General features: G+C 44.1%; 2 protein-coding genes across 8 annotated transcripts in view; one reads left to right on the forward strand and one right to left on the reverse strand.

The window, feature by feature from the left end:
• Positions 1 to 2,239: 2,239 nt before the first annotated feature.
• Positions 2,240 to 20,690, reverse strand: part of SLC37A1 (solute carrier family 37 member 1) — a 66,433-nt gene continuing 47,982 nt past the window's right edge. For 5 of the 7 annotated variants that reach the window (XM_075132510.1, XM_075132516.1, XM_075132519.1 and 2 more), the window contains 8 exons: positions 18,148 to 18,233; positions 17,273 to 17,321; positions 14,544 to 14,617; positions 12,811 to 12,889; positions 11,976 to 12,073; positions 9,262 to 9,314; positions 8,585 to 8,698; positions 6,353 to 7,797 (listed from right to left, as the gene is read on the reverse strand). In XM_075132510.1, the coding sequence (XP_074988611.1) occupies positions 8,644 to 8,698; positions 9,262 to 9,314; positions 11,976 to 12,073; positions 12,811 to 12,889; positions 14,544 to 14,617; positions 17,273 to 17,321; positions 18,148 to 18,233 (494 nt within the window). In that variant the 3' untranslated portion in view covers positions 6,353 to 7,797; positions 8,585 to 8,643. Of the gene's footprint in view, positions 3,749 to 6,352; positions 7,798 to 8,584; positions 8,699 to 9,261; positions 9,315 to 11,975; positions 12,074 to 12,810; positions 12,890 to 14,543; positions 14,618 to 17,272; positions 17,322 to 18,147; positions 18,234 to 20,690 lie in introns of those variants that run through there. The other 2 variants (XM_075132518.1, XM_048865510.2) reach the window with 2 other exon arrangements.
• Positions 3,742 to 6,365, forward strand: LOC125643319 (zinc finger and SCAN domain-containing protein 29-like). Its single transcript, XM_048865734.2, has 2 exons — positions 3,742 to 4,825; positions 5,776 to 6,365. The coding sequence occupies exons 1-2, from the start codon at positions 4,159 to 4,161 to the stop codon at positions 5,811 to 5,813; spliced, it is 705 nt and encodes a 234-aa protein (XP_048721691.1). The 5' UTR covers positions 3,742 to 4,158; the 3' UTR covers positions 5,814 to 6,365.

The following is a 20,690-nucleotide window of genomic DNA, read 5'->3' on the forward strand; positions in this document are numbered from 1 at the left end:
CACAACATTAAACACGAAGTTGATCAAGACCATGAAATTCTTGAGAGGGCTGGGAACAGAGAGGAGGGAAAAGGAGAAAAAAGATAGAGCAGAGTAAAGAGGGAAGACACAGGAATATTCATTGTTTACATATATGGACTACAAATCCAAGAACAGATGGAACATAATAGACATGGAGTTTAAATGGCACTCTAAGGTAACTAGTATAAGAAGTGCTGGGCCCGTCTCCTTTCCTGAGTGCCTGCTTTCACACAGGACAGAGAGGAAGGCTTAATGTATCTCACAGATAGAAATTGGTCTAATAAAAGCTATTACCTCACCCACATCATCTCTCTAATTGTCACATTGGTCATTGCATCCTGCTCCAAGGTGTCTAATTCCACTTTCAGGTGAGAAAGCCACTGTATCTGGAAGAAAGATTCTAGTTTGTTTTCCTTAATAAACTAGCTCCACTACTCCTGCAAGAAAGGGCTACTCTCTACTCTCACAGGCAGGAAATGGACAATTTCCTTATTAAAATATAAAAGAGGCAAAATGCGATCCACATTTTAAACTGAAATGCAGAATCCATCTTTATTTAATACGTGCTATGAAAAAATATTTTAATCTGCAAATAATCAATATTTAAAACAAACACTTCACATTCAGATACTAACCCTACTTTGATTACTGCACTTCTGCATTCCTATACACATTTGTCACCAGATTTGTTCACCCCCAGGTGAATGAGTATCCACACCAGAAGCTAACAAAATGCACTGTTTGTTCAGAATGCAAGGATTTTTAGGGCTGATTATAAAAGAGAAGTGGCCAAATTCCTTGCCCATGGGCAAATTAGGTATGGGAGTTAGGCCTTCAAATTTAATTATCTGCACCAGAAAATGTTTACACATGCAAGCTGTGAACACATATTTAGAGGTTAGACTGAGGGCCCTTTGGAAATTTGAAGCCTGATCCTGCTGTTCTTAGGCAGAATTCCTGTTACAGACAAAACCCTTTGGCCTTAATGGCCAGGGAACTCCATATGATGACAAATTCTTTTCCTGGCACAGAAAGTAATGAATTTCCTAGCACCTTAGAAAACATCATTAATGCTTCACCAGGTTTATTATTCCGCAAGATATCTTGGACATTTAATTTGCTGGCTAGCATTTTAGTGGTTTTTTTCTGATTTACACATGAGGATTCTCCCACTGGACCCCAAATAAAGAGCTAAAGAGCTCCTTCAAGAGAATATCACAACACTGAAGAAAATCCCACATCAGTTAAGTGAACTGCAAGGATTGTGTAAATTCAAAAGAATCTAAACTTCCGAACCATAAAGGACACAATGTGAGTAGCTGAGAGCTCTAATTCACCAGTGCAGTCAGTGGGAGGGAGGGCTCTTAGTCCTGCCTGTGATACGTTCACTAACTCACATGTGGGCTCTTATATTGCAAAAAAATAAAAAAAATGAAATGAATAATGTGAGCTCCTAAGAAGGAAAACTTAAAAATTGGAATACATTAAATATCTTACCAGTATAATTCTGTTATCAACTAATACAATTAGAAGCACTTTAACATAAGACTTTAGCTGGAGTGACAAAGCTTTAAAAACAACTACTTGCAAATGGCGGAGTTTAGGAGTAAAACGGTTTTGGCAACTAAGGCCTGAATCCTGCAAAGACTTAGGCATCTGTTTATCTTTATGCAGTGTGTGTGGTCCCCTTGATTTTAATGGATCTGTTCACAATGTGTGAAGTTAAGTATTTACGTAAATCTTTGCAGGACAGAGGAACCGTTTGGATCACAAACACTGACTTTGGCACATGCATAAATCTATTGGATTGAGGCCGATTCTTTGCTGAGTAGGGACCTTTATTTGCAACAAAGTGCATAAGTAAGTGCTTAGCTTAAGCATTTGTGAAGTCTTGTTCAAGTCAATGGCACTTAAGCACGTGCCTAAGCGCTTTGCTGAACCAGGGACAAAAATGCAAAAAAAACAGGAGAAAAGCATGAGTTCAAGAACAATTGCTCAAAGGTTAAAGAATTAAAAAACAAAAAAAACCACCCAAAACAACCCAAAAAGATTAAGCATTGTGCCAGAAACAAAAATGCAAACAAAAAGTTGATGAGAAAGAAGACATTTCTTTGTATGTTTTGAGGCTTATTTTAAAAAAGGTTATTTTGTTAAGCAAGTGAGGTATGTACAGTACCACCATGTTTTGTAAAAAAGTTAAAAAAGCAAAATTCAGAAGAACAGTTACAGAGAGGTTTAATAAATACACATTATAAGAATATACAGTTTAAGTCTATTTAACCTTTATAGTCCACATAAACATCTCTTTTATAGAAATTCCCTTTAATATTATTGTACATCTTACAAATATTCACCAGAAGCTTGTCTTCTATTGGAAGGAGATTAAAAACTGTCAGATCAAGAAGAAACAGTGTATTATGAAAACACTAACGCTTGCACTTACAGGATAATATAAACCTCCCTGCTTCGGCATCCAGCCCCATTGAAGTCAAGGGGGGCGCTTGAACTCAACACCATTTCAGGATCAGGGTTTAAACCAGGATCAATTTTTTGTTCACCCATTAAAAAAAAAAAAAAAAAAAAGGAACTAGTAAAGCTTCAGTCACAGATGAGACCACGCCTTTGCCCTCCCAATTAAAAATAACCGGCAACTCCAAAGTAGCCGATCGACTTAACAACAAAACAATTCAATGACGTTTGCTCAACCAGTATATAATGCCCTCAAAATCATTCAAACGCCTTACAGAAATGCTTCACCTTAATAAGTCTCTTTGTTGTTTCAGTATCCTTTTCTGACAACCCCAAATGAGCAAAACTCCGCCTCCAGAGAGCCAGTGTAGGCTACTTTTTCACAGTACATTGTAACTACTTATGTACAAGTTCCAATATATTATACATAAAAGAGCAGAATGCTGCCCTTGGGAGTTTACAGTGTAGGATCAGTTAGTGCTGTAGATAAAGTCTGATAATATGCTCAAACCACTTTCTTACTGTTTCAGGATATTGAATAGCAGTGAATCTGAGCCAGCTGGTACCTTCACATAGAGTGTGATGACCTTATCTTTTAAGATGTGGCATAAATAGGCAACTGGGGACGGATCACTTGAGGATGACCTGTTCTGTTCATTCCCTCTGGGGACCCTGGTACTGGCCACTGTCGGTAGACAGGACACTGGGCTGGATGGACCATTGGTCTGACCCAGTGTGACCGCTCTTATGTTCTTAAAGGACACTTTGCTCACAAATGCTTTGCTAGTACCATTGGCACATTCCACTGCTGGAGCATCTGAAGAGAGTTCATTTTCTTTTTTGCGCTCTATTCTCAAATCTCCTTCCATTTTGTTAAAAATAAGCAGTTTAAAGATTTACGTAAAATATCCTATCAAAATGAATCAAAAGGCACTTGGTATTTCTCTTTTGGCTCAGTTAAGGCATACAGCTAGCAGCTTCCCAAAACTTCTGTCTCTTCATGTGATAAACAGTCACCATCCTGAGAGATTGATGCATGTGCAAACAGGAAACAAAACAAAAACAGAAAACAAAAAAACTTCACCAGGAATTCACCAACTGAATTTCTCAATCCTCTCCTGGTAAATGTGCAAAATGCTCCACAAGACAAATTTCAAATACAGAATAATTTATTCCAGTCTTTTGAGGGTGGAGTTTTGATCACACATGAAGACCTTAATTCCATGTCTGAGATATCATAATTCAGTGTTCTTTAAACCTGTGAAAGAATAGCTAATATGAGAAGTTTGGAAGCAGTGCATAACAAAAGATCAATAACTTCAAAATGCTGTCCACATTCTTTGTTATACACTTTCCTATTCTATGCTGTATTTATAGATGAGAGACCTGATTTCACTAAGGCCTGGTCTACACGACGAGTTTAGGTCGAATTTAGCAGTGTTACCCCAATTTAACCCTGTACCCGTCCACATGATGAAGCCCTTTTTTCGACTTAAAGGGCTCTTAAAATCAATTTCTTTACTCCACCCCGATGAGGGGATTAGTGCTGAAAATCGGCCTTGCCGGGTCGAGTTTGGGGTACTGTGGACGCAATTCGACGGTATTGGCCTACGGGAGCTATCCCAGAGTGCTCAGTTGTGACCGCTCTGGACAGCGCTCTCAACTCAGATGCACTGGACAGGTATACAGGAAATGTCCTGCGAACTTTTGAATCTCATTTCCTGTTTGGCCAGCGTGGCGAGCTCACCTACACAGGCCACCATGCAGAGCTCATCATCACAGGAGACCATGCAGTCCCAGAATTGCCGAAGAGCTCCAGCATGGACTGAATGGGAGGTATGGGATCTGATTGCTGTATGGGGAGATGAATCCGTGCTGGCAGAACTCCGTTTGAAAAGGCGAAATGCCAAAATATTTGAAAAAATCTCCAGTGGCATGAAGGACAGAAGCGATAACAGGGACCTGCAGCAGTGCCGCGTGAAAATTAAGGAGCTCAGGCAAGCCTACCAAAAAACCAGAGAGGCAAACGGCCGCTCCGGTTCAGAGCTCCAGACATGCCACTTCTATGATGAGCTACATGCCATTCTAGGGGGTGCAGCCACCACTACCCCAACCCTGTGCTTTGACTCTGTCCAAGGAGTGGGAGGCAACATGGAAGCGGGTTTTGGGGCCGAGGAAGATGATGATGATGAGGAGGTTGTAGATAGCTCACAGCAAGGAAGCAGAGAAACCAGTTTTCCCAACAGCCAGGATCTGTTTATCACTCTGGACCCAGTAAACCCCGAACCCACCCAAGGCAGGCTCCCGGACCCTGAAGGCGGAGAAGGGACCTCTGGTGAGTGTACCTTTGTAAATATTATACATGGTTTAAAAGCAAGCAAGCATGTTTAATGATTAATTTGCCCTGGCATTCGCGGCCAGTACAGCTACTGGAAGAGTCTGTTAACGTGTCTGGGGATGGAGTGGAAATCCTCCAGGGACATCTCCATAAAGCTCTCCTGGATGTACTCCCAAAGCCTTTGCAAAAGGTTTCTGGGGAGGGCAGCCTTATTCTGTCCTCCATGGTAGGGCACTTTACCACACCAGGACAGTAGCATGTAGTCGGGAATCATTGCAGAACAAAGCACTGCAGTGTATGGTCCCGGTGTTTGCTGGCATTCAAACAACATCCGTTCTTTATCTCTCTGTGTTATCCTCAGGAGAGTGATATCATTCATGGTCACCTGGTTGAAATAGGGTGGTTTTAGTAAGCAGACATTCAGAGGTGCCCGTTCCTGCTGGGCTGTTTGCCTGTGGCTGCACAGAAATCTTCCCCGCTGTTAGCCACACGGTGGGGGGAGGGGTGAAGCCACCATCCCAGAGCATTGTGTGTGTGTGGGGGGGAGGGGGGGTGTTAGTTGGGTTTCTGCTGCACGTGAACCCGGAAACCGCAGCCCCTCCTTTTAAATCAGCAACCCATTTTTAATGGCCAACCCAATGGCTACTTCGTACGGGAAACGAGGACGCTGCTGTTTGAAACCATTCCCACACGTTATGAAGGTTAAAGAAGCCAAAAGACTGTGGCTTACCATGGCTGCTTGCAAGCTGAATTCTGCTGCCTGGCCCTGCGTGAGGGATCTCTCACACCAAACCGGCATACCCTCAATAAGAGGCAAAATGCGACCTTGTAATGAAAGCACATGTGCTATGTAATGTTAACATCAAGGTTTACCGTGAAAGAATGTACCCATTGTTCTATAAAATAGGTCTTTTTAACTACCACTCTCCCTTTTTTTCCTCCACCAGCTGCATGTTTCTCCTTCCCAGAGGCTAGCGAAGATTAGAAGGTGAAAAAAACGCACTCGTGATGAAATGTTCTCTGACCTCATGCTGTCCTCCCACACTGACAGAGCACAGCAAAATACGTGGAGGCAGACAATCTCAGAGTGCAGTAAAACACAATATGACCGCGAGGAGAGGTGGCGGGCTGAAGATGGTAGGTGGCGTCAGCTTGCTGAAAGAAGGCAGGAGTCAATGCTCAGGCTGCTGGAGGATCAAACTCATATGCTTCAGTGTATGGTTGAGCTGCAGGAAAGGCAGCAGGAACACACACTACCGCTACAGCCCCTGTGTAACTGACTGCGCTTCTCCCCAAGTTCCATAGCCTCCTCACCCAGATGCCCAAGAATGTGGAGGGGGGGCCTCAGGCCACCCAGCCACTCCACCCCAGGGGATTGCCCAAGCAACAGAAGGCTGGCATTCAATAAGTTTTAAAGTTTTAAAGTGCTGTGTGGTCTTGTCCTTCCCTCCTCCACCACCTTTCCCGCGCTACCTTTGCAGTTATCCCCTTATTTGTGTGATGAATAAATAAAGAATGCATGAATGTGAAGCAACAATGACTTTATTGCCTCTGCAAGTGGTGATCGAAGAGGGGAGGGGAGGGTGCTTAGCTTACAGGAAAGTAGAGTGAACCCGGGGGGGCGGCGGGTCATCAAGGAGAAACAAACAGAACTTTCACACCGTAGCCTGAGTCATGAAACTGGTTTTCAAAGCTTCTCTGATGCGCACTGCGCCCTCCTGTGCTCTTCTAACCGCCCTGGTGTCTGACTGCACGTAATCAGCAGCCAGGCGATTTGCCTCAACCTCCCACCCCGCCATAAACATCTCCCCCTTACTCTCACAGATATTGTGAAGCGCACAGCAAGCAGTAATAACGATGGGAATATTGGTTTCGCTGAGGTCTAACCGAGTCAGCAAACTGCGCCAGTGTGCTTTTAAACGCCCAAATACACTTTCTGCCACCATTCTGCACTTGCTCAGCCTATAGTTGAACAGCTCCTGACTACTTTCCAGGGCGCCTGTGTGTGGCTTCATGAGCCTTGGCATTAAGGGGTAGGCTGGGTCCCCAAGGATAACGATAGGCATTTCAACATCCCCAATGGTTATTTTCTGGTTTGGAAAGTAAGTCCCTTGCTGCAGCTGTTGAAACAGACCAGAGTTCCTGAAGATGCGAGCGTCATGTACCTTTCCTGGCCATCCCACGTTGAATTTGGTGAAATGTCCCTTGTGATCCACCAGTGCTTGCAGCACCACTGAAAAGTACCCCTTGCGGTTTATGTACTCGCTGCCTTGGTGCTCCGGTGTCAAAATAAGGATATGGGTTCCGCTATTGCCCCACCAGTTAGGGAATCCCATTTCAGCAAAGCCATCCACTATGACCTGCACATTTCCCAGAGTCACAACCCTTGATATCAGCAGCTCAGCGATAGCGTTGGCTACTTGCATCACAGTAGCCCCCACAGTAGATTTGCCCACTCCAAATTGATTCCCGACTGACCGGTAGCTGTCTGGCATTGCAAGCTTCCACAGGGCTATCGCCACTCGTTTCTCAACTGTGAGGGCTACTCTGATCTTGGTATTCTTGCGCCTCAGGGCAGGGGACAGCAAGTTACAAAGTTCCATGAAAGTGCCCTTACGCATACGAAAGTTTCTCAGCCACTGGGAATTGTCCCAGACCTGCAACACTATGTGGTCCCATCACTCTGTGCTTGTTTCCTGGGCCCAGAATCGGCGTTCCACACCATGAACCTGCCCAATTGACACCATGATGTGCACATTGCAGGGGCCCGTACTTTGTGAGAAGTCTATGTCCATGTCCTCATCATTCTCATCACAGTGCTGCAGTCGCCTCCTCCTTGCCTGGTTTTGCTTTTCTTGCAGGTTATGGTTCTGCATATCCTGCTGGATAATGCGCACGGTGTTTATAATGCTCATAACTGCCGCGGTGATCTGAGTGGGCTCCATGTTCCCAGTGCTATGGCATCTGCGCTGGAAAAAGGTGTGAAACGATTGTCTGCCGTTGCTCTGACGGAGGGAGGGGTGACTGATAACATGGGTTGGCTTACAGGGAATTAAAATCAACAAAGGGGGTGGCTTTGCATCAAGGAGAAACAGAATGGCCCCCTCAAGGTTAGAACTTAAAACCCTGGGTTTAACAGGCTGTTGATTTCACGGAGGGAGGGAGGAAGGGGGGAGAAAATGAATACAAAACAAATCTGGTCTATTTCTTGTTTTGATCCACCTTATCTATCTTTATACATCTTGCTGGCAGCAGACGGTGCAGTACAACTGCTGGCCATCGTCATCTCCTGCGTGCTCGGCAGAAGACGGTTGCAGTATGACTGCTGGCCATCGTCTCCTGGGTGCTCATTACAGTACGACTGTACAGTACAGTGCAATATGACTGCCGGCAGGACTGAATCGCCATGAGACAAAACTTAAAAGGGAAATGACCTGGCTGAGTCAACCCCATGTTTGCCCCGGCGCCCCTGACCGACCTTACCAAGGTCAGCTAAAAGAGCACCTTGGAGTATGGTGACGATGGCTACCAGTCATACTGCACTGTCTGCTGCCAAAAGGCAATGAGCTGCGGCTGTGTAGCAATGCAGTACCGTGTCTGCCAGCACCCAGGAGACATACGGTGACGGTGAGCTGAGCGGACTCCATGCTTGCTGTGGTATGGCGTCTACACGGGTAACCCAGGAAAAAAGGCGTGAAACGATTGTCTGCCATTGCTTTCACGGAGGGAGGGAAGGGGGGGGCTAACAATACGTACCCAAAACCACCTGCGAAAATGTTTTTGCCCCATCAAGCATTGGGATTTCTACGCAGTATTCAAATGGGCGGCGGAGACTGCGGGAACTGTGGGAAGTCGACGGTTGCCTCGGTACTGTGGACGCACACAATCGACTGTATAAAAACGCTTTCTACAAAACCAACTTCTATAAATTCAACCTAATTTCGTAGTGTAGACATAGCCTTCCACTAAATCAGTGGAGTTATACAAAGTAAAATGAGTGTAACTTCTCTGGGTTTACTCTGGTTTGAAATCAGAGTCACCCTTCCTTCCTGCCAACTTCTGAAAAAAAGTACAATTTGAGCTATTAAAATAAATCCACCCCCCAACCAACCAAAAACCTCATATTGCCAAGTTTCACACTCAAGAGTGAAAAATTAAGAGGGCCCCAACCTTTGGAGAAAACGTACAGAGAACGTGACAGAGAACTCAATTTTCTCTACTGTTTTAAAAAATAGTTCTGAAGAAAGAGTTTCATGATTTAAAGAAAAAGAGGTTACTCTTTACAATGCAGAGAAAACCGGCAGATTAAGGTACATGCACATAAACAAAGAATCCGTGATTTCTGCAAGGAGAAGGAGCACAAAGGTGGAGAGGCCAAGAATGACATATGAAAACATTTAATCATCATATAGAAAAACACAAGAAAGACTTACAAGGTCTGGTCCATCTTACACTGGAGTTCTTTTCGTATAAGACGGAGTAAGAACTGTACAAAAACAAATCTGGGTTAAAAATCTAGACAGGTGAACCACTCACCTAAGTTTTCAGTGTCAAACGCATACTGCAATTCTGAATTCTTCATTTAATGTTATCCCAGTTCAGCTGAATGGAAACCCATTATATTCGCACATGTTCAGTCAATGGTTGGAAGATGAATTTGCACCACTCATGTGAGAGGAGCTAAATCAAAGTCTTTCTCTGAATCACCAAGGATCCAGAGGTTATGCAAGGACTGGAGCTGATGGACATTTTTCAAATTAGGACATTTTTGCAGTCCCACCCCACATTGTGACAAAATTGAAAAAACAAAACCCATTGTTTTTTCAAATGGTTTTTTCCTCTCCCTCTCCCTGCAAACTTCTTTCCCCCCCCCCCCCGCTTCTGCCTACCTTTTCCGTGGCAAAGTGGGGCAGAGGGGAAGGGGAAAACTGGAGAAAACCCCCATCCCACCCAACACCTCTGCCTCCAATTTCCAAACATTTGGGATAACTATTTCAGACAAAAAAATTGTTCCACTTCTAAATCTGTGGGATGAAAAGGAGTGAAATTCATGGTGATTGTCCTCCCTGCCTCTCCATTTTTTACCAGTTCTAACAATAACTATTTAATTATTGTACCAGCAAGACTCTGACGAGACCAGCAGAGGGAGCCCAAGACTGCAGGAAAAATGGTAACTCCGCTTCTGCCTCTCGCCCTGGCGGAGTTCCGGAGTTGACGGCAGAGCAATCGGGGATCGATTTATCGCGTCTACACTAGACGCGATAAATCGATCCCCGATAGATCGATCACTACCCACCGATCCGGCGGGTAGTGTAGACATGGCCACACATTTGGGTCTAATCCTGTAAGCAATTAAACTTACCCAGGTCCATTACTGACTGCAGGATCAGGCCCTTTATACTTATTGTCATACCGATTAATACAGTCCTCCATTAAGAGGGAACAGAAGAGTGATCTTACAGATGATGTTTGATGAAAAACCCATGCTAAGAAAATGTCAGTCTTCCATGTTTTCTGGCTAATATCAGTGTGAACCAGTTACAACTATTTTTAGAAGTGAATGCTGTGACTTTCCAAGGCACCTATTCCCCCTTTACACACCTAATTCCCATTGGAATTCAAGGGCCTAATTCCCTCATGCACTTTTGAAAAAAAAATCAGTTTAAAATATAGATCTTAAAAGTGCTATTTGTTAAATTGGGGGTGAGAGGGGAAGGTTCCAATAGCTGGATTTATCGCCCTGACAAGGAATTTACCCACTGGCTAGTAGAAATCCTTGCAGTACCAGTAATGGCTGAGTAAAGAAGCTATGCAATCATTTATAAACACACATTCATTCACTTGGAAACATCTGCTTCCCACTTGCTGGGTTCTGTCATCTATGATGGAAAGGGACATTCAGCTCCTTCAAAAGAATTGGATCTTGTGCCAGTCCATAGCAACATGAAAGCAGTTGCTTTTTAAGACAGCCCCTAATATCGGGACGTCTGGTTGCCCTACCTTCCCTGCATGTACGTGACTGAATTCAATGGAACTGTATGGCATATCGGACTGTCCTTGCAGATCAGACAGGAGAGATGGGGCCTGATTCTGAAGAGTCTAACAAAAATTTAGCCCTTCTGTTACCGCCTTCCATCAAGTGATAGCAAAGCACTTTAAAAAAGGATTAATAAATGAAGCTTCCCTAATCCTCTCTGAGGTGGGTCAGTATTGCCATCCTCCCTTGGCAGAGGGGCAAACAAGAGGCACAAAGAAGTTAAGAGATTTGACGAAGGGCATTCAGGAAGTCTGTGGCAAAATTAGAAACAGAACCTAGAGACTATATTTTCTGCTGCTGTAAAACCACTGAATTTAATAGAGTTACACCAGCAAGTAATTAGTCCACAGATCTCCTGACCCCTTATCTTTTGCCTTAAACACCACAGAAGACAACCTGCCTCGATAAGATAAAATAGGACAAGTCAAAAACAGCCTCTTTTCAGATGATCCCAGCCATTACACTTTTATGTCAAATAGGAGAAAGACACGATGGACATCCAATTGGAATATGTGACGCATTCAGTTGCATTTCCATGTGATACTGGTTCTGTGGCAGTGCAGCCAAATGTGTTACTATCTTAGTAAATTGGCGTTTCTGCTTCAGTGCTGCCTTTAAAGAGAAAAATTTGTGCTTCCAACTACGTTTGCGGCAATCCCTTTGGTGAGCTACTGCATACAGATATCACCCAGTGAAGCTAAGCGGCTCTCCGGCTTCAAAGTTCAACAGGTTTCAGAGTAGCAGCCGTGTTAGTCTGTATTCGCAAAGAGAACAGGAGGACTTGGGGCACCTTAGAGACTAACCCATTTATTTGAGCATGAGCTTTCGCGATGAAGTGAGCTGTAGCTCACGAAAGCTCATGCTCAAATAAATTGGTTAGTCTCTAAGGTGCCCCAAGTCCTCCTTTTCTTTTTGAAAGTTCAACAAGAATTTCAAAATGCTCATCTTAGCTCTTTAAATAAAAACAAACAAAAACACCTCTACAATATGAATGGAAACTTCCCACTCAATAATAGAATATACAAATCACAATGACGGGAGGAAATTTCCATTTTAACATGAAGGGCTTTTTAAGAAAAATCTGGCACTAAATGTTTTATTTACACTTACTAGTAAGGCAAATGCATCTGCCACCATTAGCATGTAAAATACATTATTCCAACCAGAGGGAGAGATGAGACCAGCTAACAGAGGCCCTAAAGCAGCACCTAAAATACAATAGTGATACGACATGTTAAAATTCTGAGATGGAAACATTACTAGTTCCAATGACAAGATATTCCGTGTTTGGATATTTTACTCAGTTTCAACTTTCATAAAAGCAAACCCATTTTGGCACACATTTGTAAGAGGATCCATAAAGTTTATAGACAGTATATACGGCTGCAAAGCTGCCATAACACTGGTGTAGCCGGATGGCCAGTGGATGATTCCCCTTGGTTAGAGGCATCTGCAGATTGTGTAGGTCTATCACGGTGAATCTCTGCCTCCCTCACCACTGCTGGTGCAGAGGGCATAACCAAGGCATCCTTGATCAGGTGTCCAGAACATCCCCATGGCGTATACTGTTCTAATTTGTGCTGGGGGCCAGCCCACCACCACCAAGCCTGGGGAAGTAGAAAGGAGGCCTAAAGCCATCTTTGCCCATGACCCACTCCCAAAGTGATGCTGAATACTAGCCAGGTGTGACATGGAGAGAATCCAGCTTGACAAAGAGCCTGAGTTGATTTTGTAGCACTGACAGTTTGGGGGGGAGGGAGGGAGCCATCTTTTTAAATGCAAACTGCGCACATGTGATGTGCAAATCATTGAGACACAGACATGGAACTCCTTGATGCCAGCTTTAGTCCGCTTTCAGAGCAGAACTAAATTGTAATTCTTTAGCACCTAGAGCCACAGAAAGCCTCCTGCAGATAAGGCCGGCAGCTTCCAAACAATAGCTTACCTACAGAACCTGTTCCATCGATGATAGCCGTAACTGTGGACAGGGCTCTTGCATTTCCTTTCAGACTTTTATGGGTACCCTATCGTGACAAATACTCCATTCAGAACCATTTACAGATGAGCCTGGGAAATGGCCATGCATCTGCCTCATGCTCCTGGCCTTTCCCATAGAAAAACATATCATGAAATAATGGACAAATACATGTTAGCATGAACTTTACCAAGTAGCCTTAAATAGCTATGGACAAGACCCTTTTATCATTACCTAAAAAAAATAAAAATAAAAAAAAATCACCCATGACCAATCTACTTTAATGATGTTCTTTATAAATAACCCTTTCTATTCTGCATGCAAGGTGTTCAGGCAGAATGGGCTGCACTTCAAGCCCGCAATTTTTCGCTGAAACTGCATAGTGGTCTGTCAGTACAGCCACTGTTGATATCAGAAAGCTCTGCAGAACAGAAGAGAATCACTAATTGGACAAGAATACTAACAAAGCTAGAGTATCAATGATAAAAGCCATATCAAGGCCCACTCAGCAGGTTATTGAGTCAAAAGGCACCAAAAGGAAGTAGTTGTGAAGGCCATTTTCATTAAGCCAGTTATTCAATAGGACTGCAGAGCAAAACTAATGATCATAGGAACAATTTTATAACTTGGTATATAGGAGACTTGAATGGTTCAGAGGATTGTTAAGAAGACAGAGCCTTTCATTTACTTAGGGCACTGAGGAGAATTCAGTCTAGGTCACCAGTCACCTAAAGTCATTAGTGTCAGATGGTTGTTCAGTGACATACGAGAAAATCAGTTGGCAGTTTCCATCCAGCTCCCAGAGGGCAGGTGTCTATGTGACAAGATCCTACAGTCTAGCTGCCAGTCACAGCAATGAGACTATTGACTGAATGGACCTGAAGGGGGAGCTCTCTCTCAACCCTACAGCTCCCTTTTGATCACTAAGGAGGCACAGGAGGAATGCTGAGGTGGGGTGTGGATTTAAATTCTGCTGCCTTTCCTGTACCTATTCTGCTGGTGAAGGACCTCACTCTGTAGGGCTCTCACCATCCAGCACCTTTCAAAGCAATACATTTACCTAGCATTGAAAAAGCAAAATTGAAGAAAAGGTACCCGGGCAATGTTTTCATGGAGCATGTGCTGCAGTCAGACCACAAGCCTGCAGGGCCTGGTGTGGCAGGGCAGCAGGGCACACAGGCTGACTGGGGTGCAGTATATGGGTGAGCAGAGGCTAACATGAGCAAAAGGAAGGGCAAGCACCCGCTGGTGTCCTCCACACCTAATGGAGAGAAGTCTCCAGCCCATTGCACACCTGATCCCTTACTCTCAAAGGTGCAGGGTAAAAAAAGTGCAGGATGTGGGTGGCAAATGGCAGTCTAAAGAGACATGGCCTTAATGTGCGTTCTGAGGATCACACTTAAGTGTTTATCTAAGAGATCCCCTCTTTGATCTCCTTACGAGGCAGGAGTAATTTGGAGGAGGCCACTCATCTGTATTAATGCAGGGTTGAGTTCTTTAATGCTCCCCATCCTGCTCATTACTCTTTACCTTGTACACAAAAGTACAACCCACACACACACACTACATCTATACTACACAGAATTGAGCCCTCAATGCTTTACACACATTTACTACTCGTCACAGAAACCAGGCTTTCCCCCGCAAATGAAGGCAAATGAGCAGGACTGTCTGCTAAATGTAAAACAAAGAGCCAAACTCACCAAGTCAGCTGAGACCGCAGTTGTGATCAGCGCATAAGGACCGTTCACCAGGGCTCCACTGATAAGCAGCATAACTGTTGGAAGTTCGATGAAGAAAAGTAAACACAAAGTTTCCAGAATTTATGTTATTTTCCATCACAACCCCACGTGATGATCTAGACCTTGATCATTCAACATACTACATATCTTTAATAAACGCAATGTAACTACAAGAGTATATTCATGGGAAGTACAATTTTGTACAAGTACAATTTTGCTTCAAAATGGCTAACAAGGCTACCAGGGAAAACAAGGGTAAAAAGCCATCTCAATAGTAATGGACAGATTTAAGCACAAAGGAGTGTTTGCTTTCAGCACAGTGGAGAACATGACTATGTCCGTCACCAACTCTTCAGCTGCTTGTGCCTTTTAAGACTGTAAACCCTTCTGGGTGGAGATGAGTCCTTTATCGGTTTGTACAGGGCCTACCACAATGGGGCTCCAAAGCTCAACAGGGCCTTTGGATGCTTGTGCCATACATATAAAACCTCACCACCAGCACTGCCTTCACATTTCAACTCCTCTCCTTTTGTATTTGGTAGGAGGCCACAAATAAACTGAGTTTATCCAAACAAAAGGTCAAAATCGCATCCCTTTAAGTTTATAAGAGAATCTTTAACCATTTCTGGTACTTGGAAGAGGGAATCAAGCATTCTCAGTTCCAGGTACAAAAAACAGTGTTATTCACTGGTTATTCAGGGTTCTCACTCCTCACCCCCACTCATTTCCTGACCACGCAAAAAGAAAAGCCCCTTATCACGGCTTCAGGGAGGCAAGAGCATTTTCGTTGATGCATGCTGTTCTATCAGTTTTTCTTGATTAAATTCCCTCTCTCCCATCTCAACTCAGTCATGCTTATGGCACCCAGAGATGTATCCTTTTAACAATGATTCTAGTCTGCAATGAGCCAGAGAGTAGGACTCCCAACACCATTAAACAGAGTTATCCGACAGTGTACATTTTGGGGCACTGGGTCAGGTCAGAGGTGCATTCTCCTTACAATTACATGCCTCTATTTGAGCTTCCTTACAGAAATATTTGACCACCTAATTCCTAATAATTCTCTACACATTATCAGCATGCTTCAGTCCCCAATCCACTTGAGGAATATTTTTCCTGACCCCTAAAAATGCAAACTCACAAAGATATTCTTCATTTAAAATAAAATTGGCCACTGAGTTCCCAGGATAATGTTTGTGGTTTTATACATATATTTCCTGTTTCCCCCTAGTCTTTTTCTCTCCCTGCTGGTGTTTGAAAGACTCGAGCAAACAGGGAAAATGGTGAAAGTTGCTGTACAACATACAAATGTATAAGCTAAAACTGGACAAGACTTTAAAAAAAATGGTTTTCTTCTAAGATGTTTCAGTGGTTACTTCTAACAATAATAGGTACAACGTTTGCAGAGAGAAGTTGTGATTTTTAAGGTAATTATGTTCCTTTCTGCTTCCAAAAGGAGATCAAACTGTTCCCATTAATTCAAGAGTATTTTGTCGTCTTTGGATTTCCTTATCTCCCTCCCCTGACAAGGGCTCTCCAGATTCATCAGTGTTTGAGGCTGAGAGCAATGAACTCTACTCCTACTTTTAATCTGCCTTTCTGTAAAGTCAAACAATGGCCCAGATCACACTTCCAGCCACTCTGTGCATGATTCTCACCCTCCTGAGTGGCAGGGACACCATCCTCCCCTTCCTAGGGTATTGTCCTCCTTCCAGGCCCACAGAGAGTCTCTGGAACTAGTGACACAGCCTGGACGAGGCATTAGCTTTCTAGCAGAAGTCCTTAAGTGGAAGGGAACCGACATTTAAGGGCGTGTGTGTGTGTGGCGAATCGCAGGGGCAGCAAGGCAATGGAAGGTCCTGGGAGCGTGACTCCAGTTCAGCTGCACGGCCAGGGAGTTTGATGGGAAGCCCTAGAGAACATCCCCCTCCAACAGAATGGCTGGGGAGAAACTCTGCAAGGGGAACCACACAGAGAGACCTCCTTCCCCTCAGCCCATTCTGTCAGACTGCCCCTCTTGTGGTACAATCTGTCTAGATGCAATTCGGAGCTGGTCAAACAAAGGTGCCCCCCCCCCTTCAAAAAGTCTCCTTTTCTCAAAATTGGAATTTTTTTTGGTGAAAATGTCTTAGTTTTGTGTGCTCGTCTGTCTGTCTTTTGGGGGGAGGGGGAGGGCTCTCAGTTCCCCCCCCCCACCCTTGACCAGCAGTGAAATGGATAAAAATGGGGATGGGGGGAGACGAGAAATTCAAAAAGCAAAAATTAAACATATTTAAACCAAAAAGTTTTTCAAATTTTTTTTTATGAAACATGTTGAATGGAGGAAAAATATCATTTATTTTTGAAATCCCTGAAATAAAAAGGGCTTTGAGTTTTCCAAGGTTTTTGTGAATGAGGTTTTCCATGTTTCGACCAACTCTAATGCAACTATTTTTCCTACGGCCTGAAATGAAATAACTGTGCTACTGAAATGCTGTCCCTGGCTCTTTTCCTCAGGGTGGTTCATGGCCTCTAAAGAGGCTAAGCAGAAATCCAACTGACTTCACTGGGAGCCGCCGGTGTTCAACACCTCTGAAAAGCAGACAATTAGTTTCTAGACTTTTCCCCCAGAAAAATCAGTGTGAATGGAACAAAAGTAAAAGAAAACTAAGTCCAGTTAAAAGCAGGCAGAATGTAATTTAAGTTCTCACCTATGGTAGCTTCTAGGCCCATTTTACTGATTGCAGAGAACATGTATAGCTGTAATGGATATGAATGGGTAAACATTTAAGTAGTAAAAAACCAGAAAAATAAGGTTTGATTCTATTTTCACGCTTTTACCAGCATAAATTCCCACTGAAGCTGAGTGAGAGCAAGTTAAGGCCCCTGCGCTTCACAGAATTGTAGGTTTTCACACACACAAAAAATCACCTTAATGTCACAACATGAAAAATACTAGTTGTCTGTGTGATGAAAAGTTGTTTGTTATTTTTGCTGCTGGAGTCCCCAGGCATGGAAATCACAGTCAATTTCCCCATGCGGCTGCCTATCTCACAGGGGTCTCATAGAGATAGCTAATTAATATGACCATAATTTTTTAACCCGTCAGACTTTCAAACTAAACATAGCACAGAGTTCTGCTGATTCTGGCAAGATGAGTGTATGCATTGTAGAAGTACACTATAAAAATCACAATGTACATATGTGGCAGCCAGACTCCTAACATTAACAGCTCAGCAATTTTGATTATTTGGTGGTTGTTTGAAATCAAAAAGACAAATCACTTGCCCAATTCTGATTCAGAATTGAATAACTGAGTAAAAGGAGTGCTGTCAAAGCCAGCTGAATGTGACAATTTTTCATAGAGTTCTGTAGCATATGACGTGCCAAAGAATGGCGTATTTAATTTATTAAAACCAGCCCAAACCTCTGTGTTGGCTCTTGTGCAGAGACTTTTCAGAGCCACTTTCATCCTGGGGTGAATGATCAGAGACTGCTGAGAACAGCAATCTCTAATGGAAATGCTCACAGAGCCTCACCCAGTCGCACAGAAGGGCACAACTAAAATAAGGAGAGTAGATCTTACGGCAGGTGCTGCTAGCAGTAACATCATTCCACAGGTTGAAGCCCTTTTTTCCAGTCTATCTGATATCATGCCTGCCAAAATGCCACCTGAAAAAGAGACACATTAAAGAATAAATTTGATGAGCATTTTATGCAATATAATTGGACATATATTTCCCCAAAGTTACAGCAATCCAGTGTAATTGTTCTAAAGGTATGCTTCTGTTATACACACACATAAAGCATAGGACTGAAAATCTAGTTTGAGTTAGTAGCTTTATCATCATCATCTATGCCACAAATGATTCGACTGAGCTGGACAATCGCAACGGGCACTGTAGTCTGTCTCATTGGCTCCTTCTGAGGTCATCTGTACACCCAAGATGATGTAATTGGTGGGGACATCTAGCGTATTGCTGTGTCATTAGTAGAGCGGCTCGCCAGCATTTTCCAGCTCCTGTTTTGGAACCCAACTGCGTCAAACAAGCCTCTGGGGTTGAACCAATGAATTGAGGCCTCCATCTCCTCTGGAGGAAGAATAAGCCTAGCCTCAACACGTAGGATGTTATAGTCTGACCATGACAAAAGAGCCATCATCATAAACCCTGTGTCCCATCCAAATTCAAGTGTAAGATCCAGAGGTATGCCACCCACATTTACTGAGCCACAAATCACTTGGTAGGATGTACCAGAAGCCACCTTGTGTCTGCTTTCAGTTAATACTGGATACATCCTTTGGTTACCCTGGCAAGGATGCAGTAGAGATTTCATCTTGTCTCCTTGTGCTGCCCTGTCTGCCTGTCTCCTCATGTTGCCTCTTGTCCTATACCTAGATGGTATGCTCTCTAGGAAAGGGGCCTCTTTTTTGTTCTTTGTTTGTCCAGCGCCTCGCACAATGAGGTTCTAAATTCATGACTATGGCTCCTGGGTGCTCCTGCTATACAAAATGAAATAATAATAATAAATCCATTTCTCATCAATGCGTTAAACCCAGAAAATAGCCTGCATCAGGGAGAGAAAAGACCCATGGATCGATATTCTGCTAAGCATGTGGACGGCAGGAGAAATAACCCCCAAATTACAGAAAAATACTTTTGAAGTGCTCATTCCTATTGCATTTGACCCAATTATTATAGCCCTTTTGCGATAATTTTTCAAGTGCACTTTTGTTTTCCCAACTCTTCCATAGTCTACTGTCCCCCTACCTCTTTTCAAAGGGCAGCCCTAACAGCAAAATGCCCAGTTATATGTATTACACAGACGCATCTGGGTCCCCATCAAACTCTACAAGTAGCTATGTTGGTGGCTTGGATTTGCAGCCGAGTTGAGATTTGTGTTTAGACTGCTGAATAAAATCTCTGTTCTTGTGGGTGCTAACTTGGTTTGGTCTACACTTAAAAGAGGTCAACATAGCTATGTTGGTCAGGAGTGTGAGCAAGCCCACATCCAACTGACATAGCTATGCTGAAATAACCAGTGGCGGATTAATGGTTTTGCCGCCCCTAGGCCCAGAAATAATTGCCGCCCCTTCCCCCCCTGACCTCACCTCTGCTCTGCCTCCACCTCCTCCCCTGAGCGTGCCACTGGGTCCTGCTTGTCCCTGCCTGCCAGTGCTTGTGCGGGAAACAGCTTTGCAAAGGAGGGGGGAACAGGGGGAACGCGGTGCAGTCAGGAGAGCAGGTGGGGCTGGGGCGGGGATTGGGGAAGGGGTGGAGTTGGGGGGGAATTGGGGCGGAGCCAGGGGCGGAGGGCCCGAACCGGCACTGGGGGAAGCAGCCTCTGGCTGCTATTATAAATTTGCCGCCCTAGGCCTTGTTGGCCTAGGCGTTAATACGCCGCTGGACATAACCCCAGTGTAGACACAGTTATGTCAATGGAAGAATGCTTCAGTTGATATAGAATCAGAATAATAGAATTACAGGACTGGAAGGGACATCGAGAGGTCATCTAGTTCAGTCCCCTGCCCTCATGGCAGGACTAAGTATTATCATAGCTACTGTTGTTCCAGGAGGCGGTGTTCTTAAAGTGATGGAAAAACCCCTTCTTTCCATGTAGGGTTCCTCTACACTACAGGGTTATGCCACCATAACTACAGCCATGCAGCCACACTGGTATAGTCTCTAGCACGGAGATACACCTACCTAAGCTTGCTTTCAATTGCATGGTGTGAAATTCACTTCTCCTGCACAGAGCCTGAGTGGAGAGCACTAGTGAAGGTGAAATTCAGGGCCAGGCTAGAGCAGTGGCTGCAACCCCTTTCTGTCACTTGCTCAGTGTACTGGGGGCCATTAGATCTACATAACTCTGGATCCAGTGAAACCTCCTCCAGTTCACCCCAATCACTGCCCTCCACTGAACTGGCATGGAGACCCCCTCTGTGGCATATGGGTGCAGAGGAACTGCAAAATTGGTGTAGTTCTGCTATGCAAGGGTGAGGACAGGATACATTTTTGGGGTAGAGGTGTGGTGACAGAGGGGAAGAGAGGGGTAAAGGGCCAGGGCCAGAGGTTTCTATGACACTAGGATCCTCCAATCTTTCTTGCACCAGGATCACATAAGGGGCTG

The sequence above is a fragment of the Caretta caretta genome, chromosome 1 (assembly GCF_965140235.1).
Source record: "Caretta caretta isolate rCarCar2 chromosome 1, rCarCar1.hap1, whole genome shotgun sequence".
NCBI lineage: Eukaryota > Metazoa > Chordata > Testudines > Cheloniidae > Caretta > Caretta caretta.

Bases quoted from the DNA above. Each gene is read 5' to 3' on its own strand.
- LOC125643319 (XM_048865734.2), top strand. From the start codon at position 4,159: ATGCACTGGACAGGTATACAGGAAATGTCCTGCGAACTTTTGAATCTC. The intron at 4,826-5,775 runs GTGAGTGTACCT...TTCCTCCACCAG, and splicing joins AGGCGGAGAAGGGACCTCTG to CTGCATGTTTCTCCTTCCCA.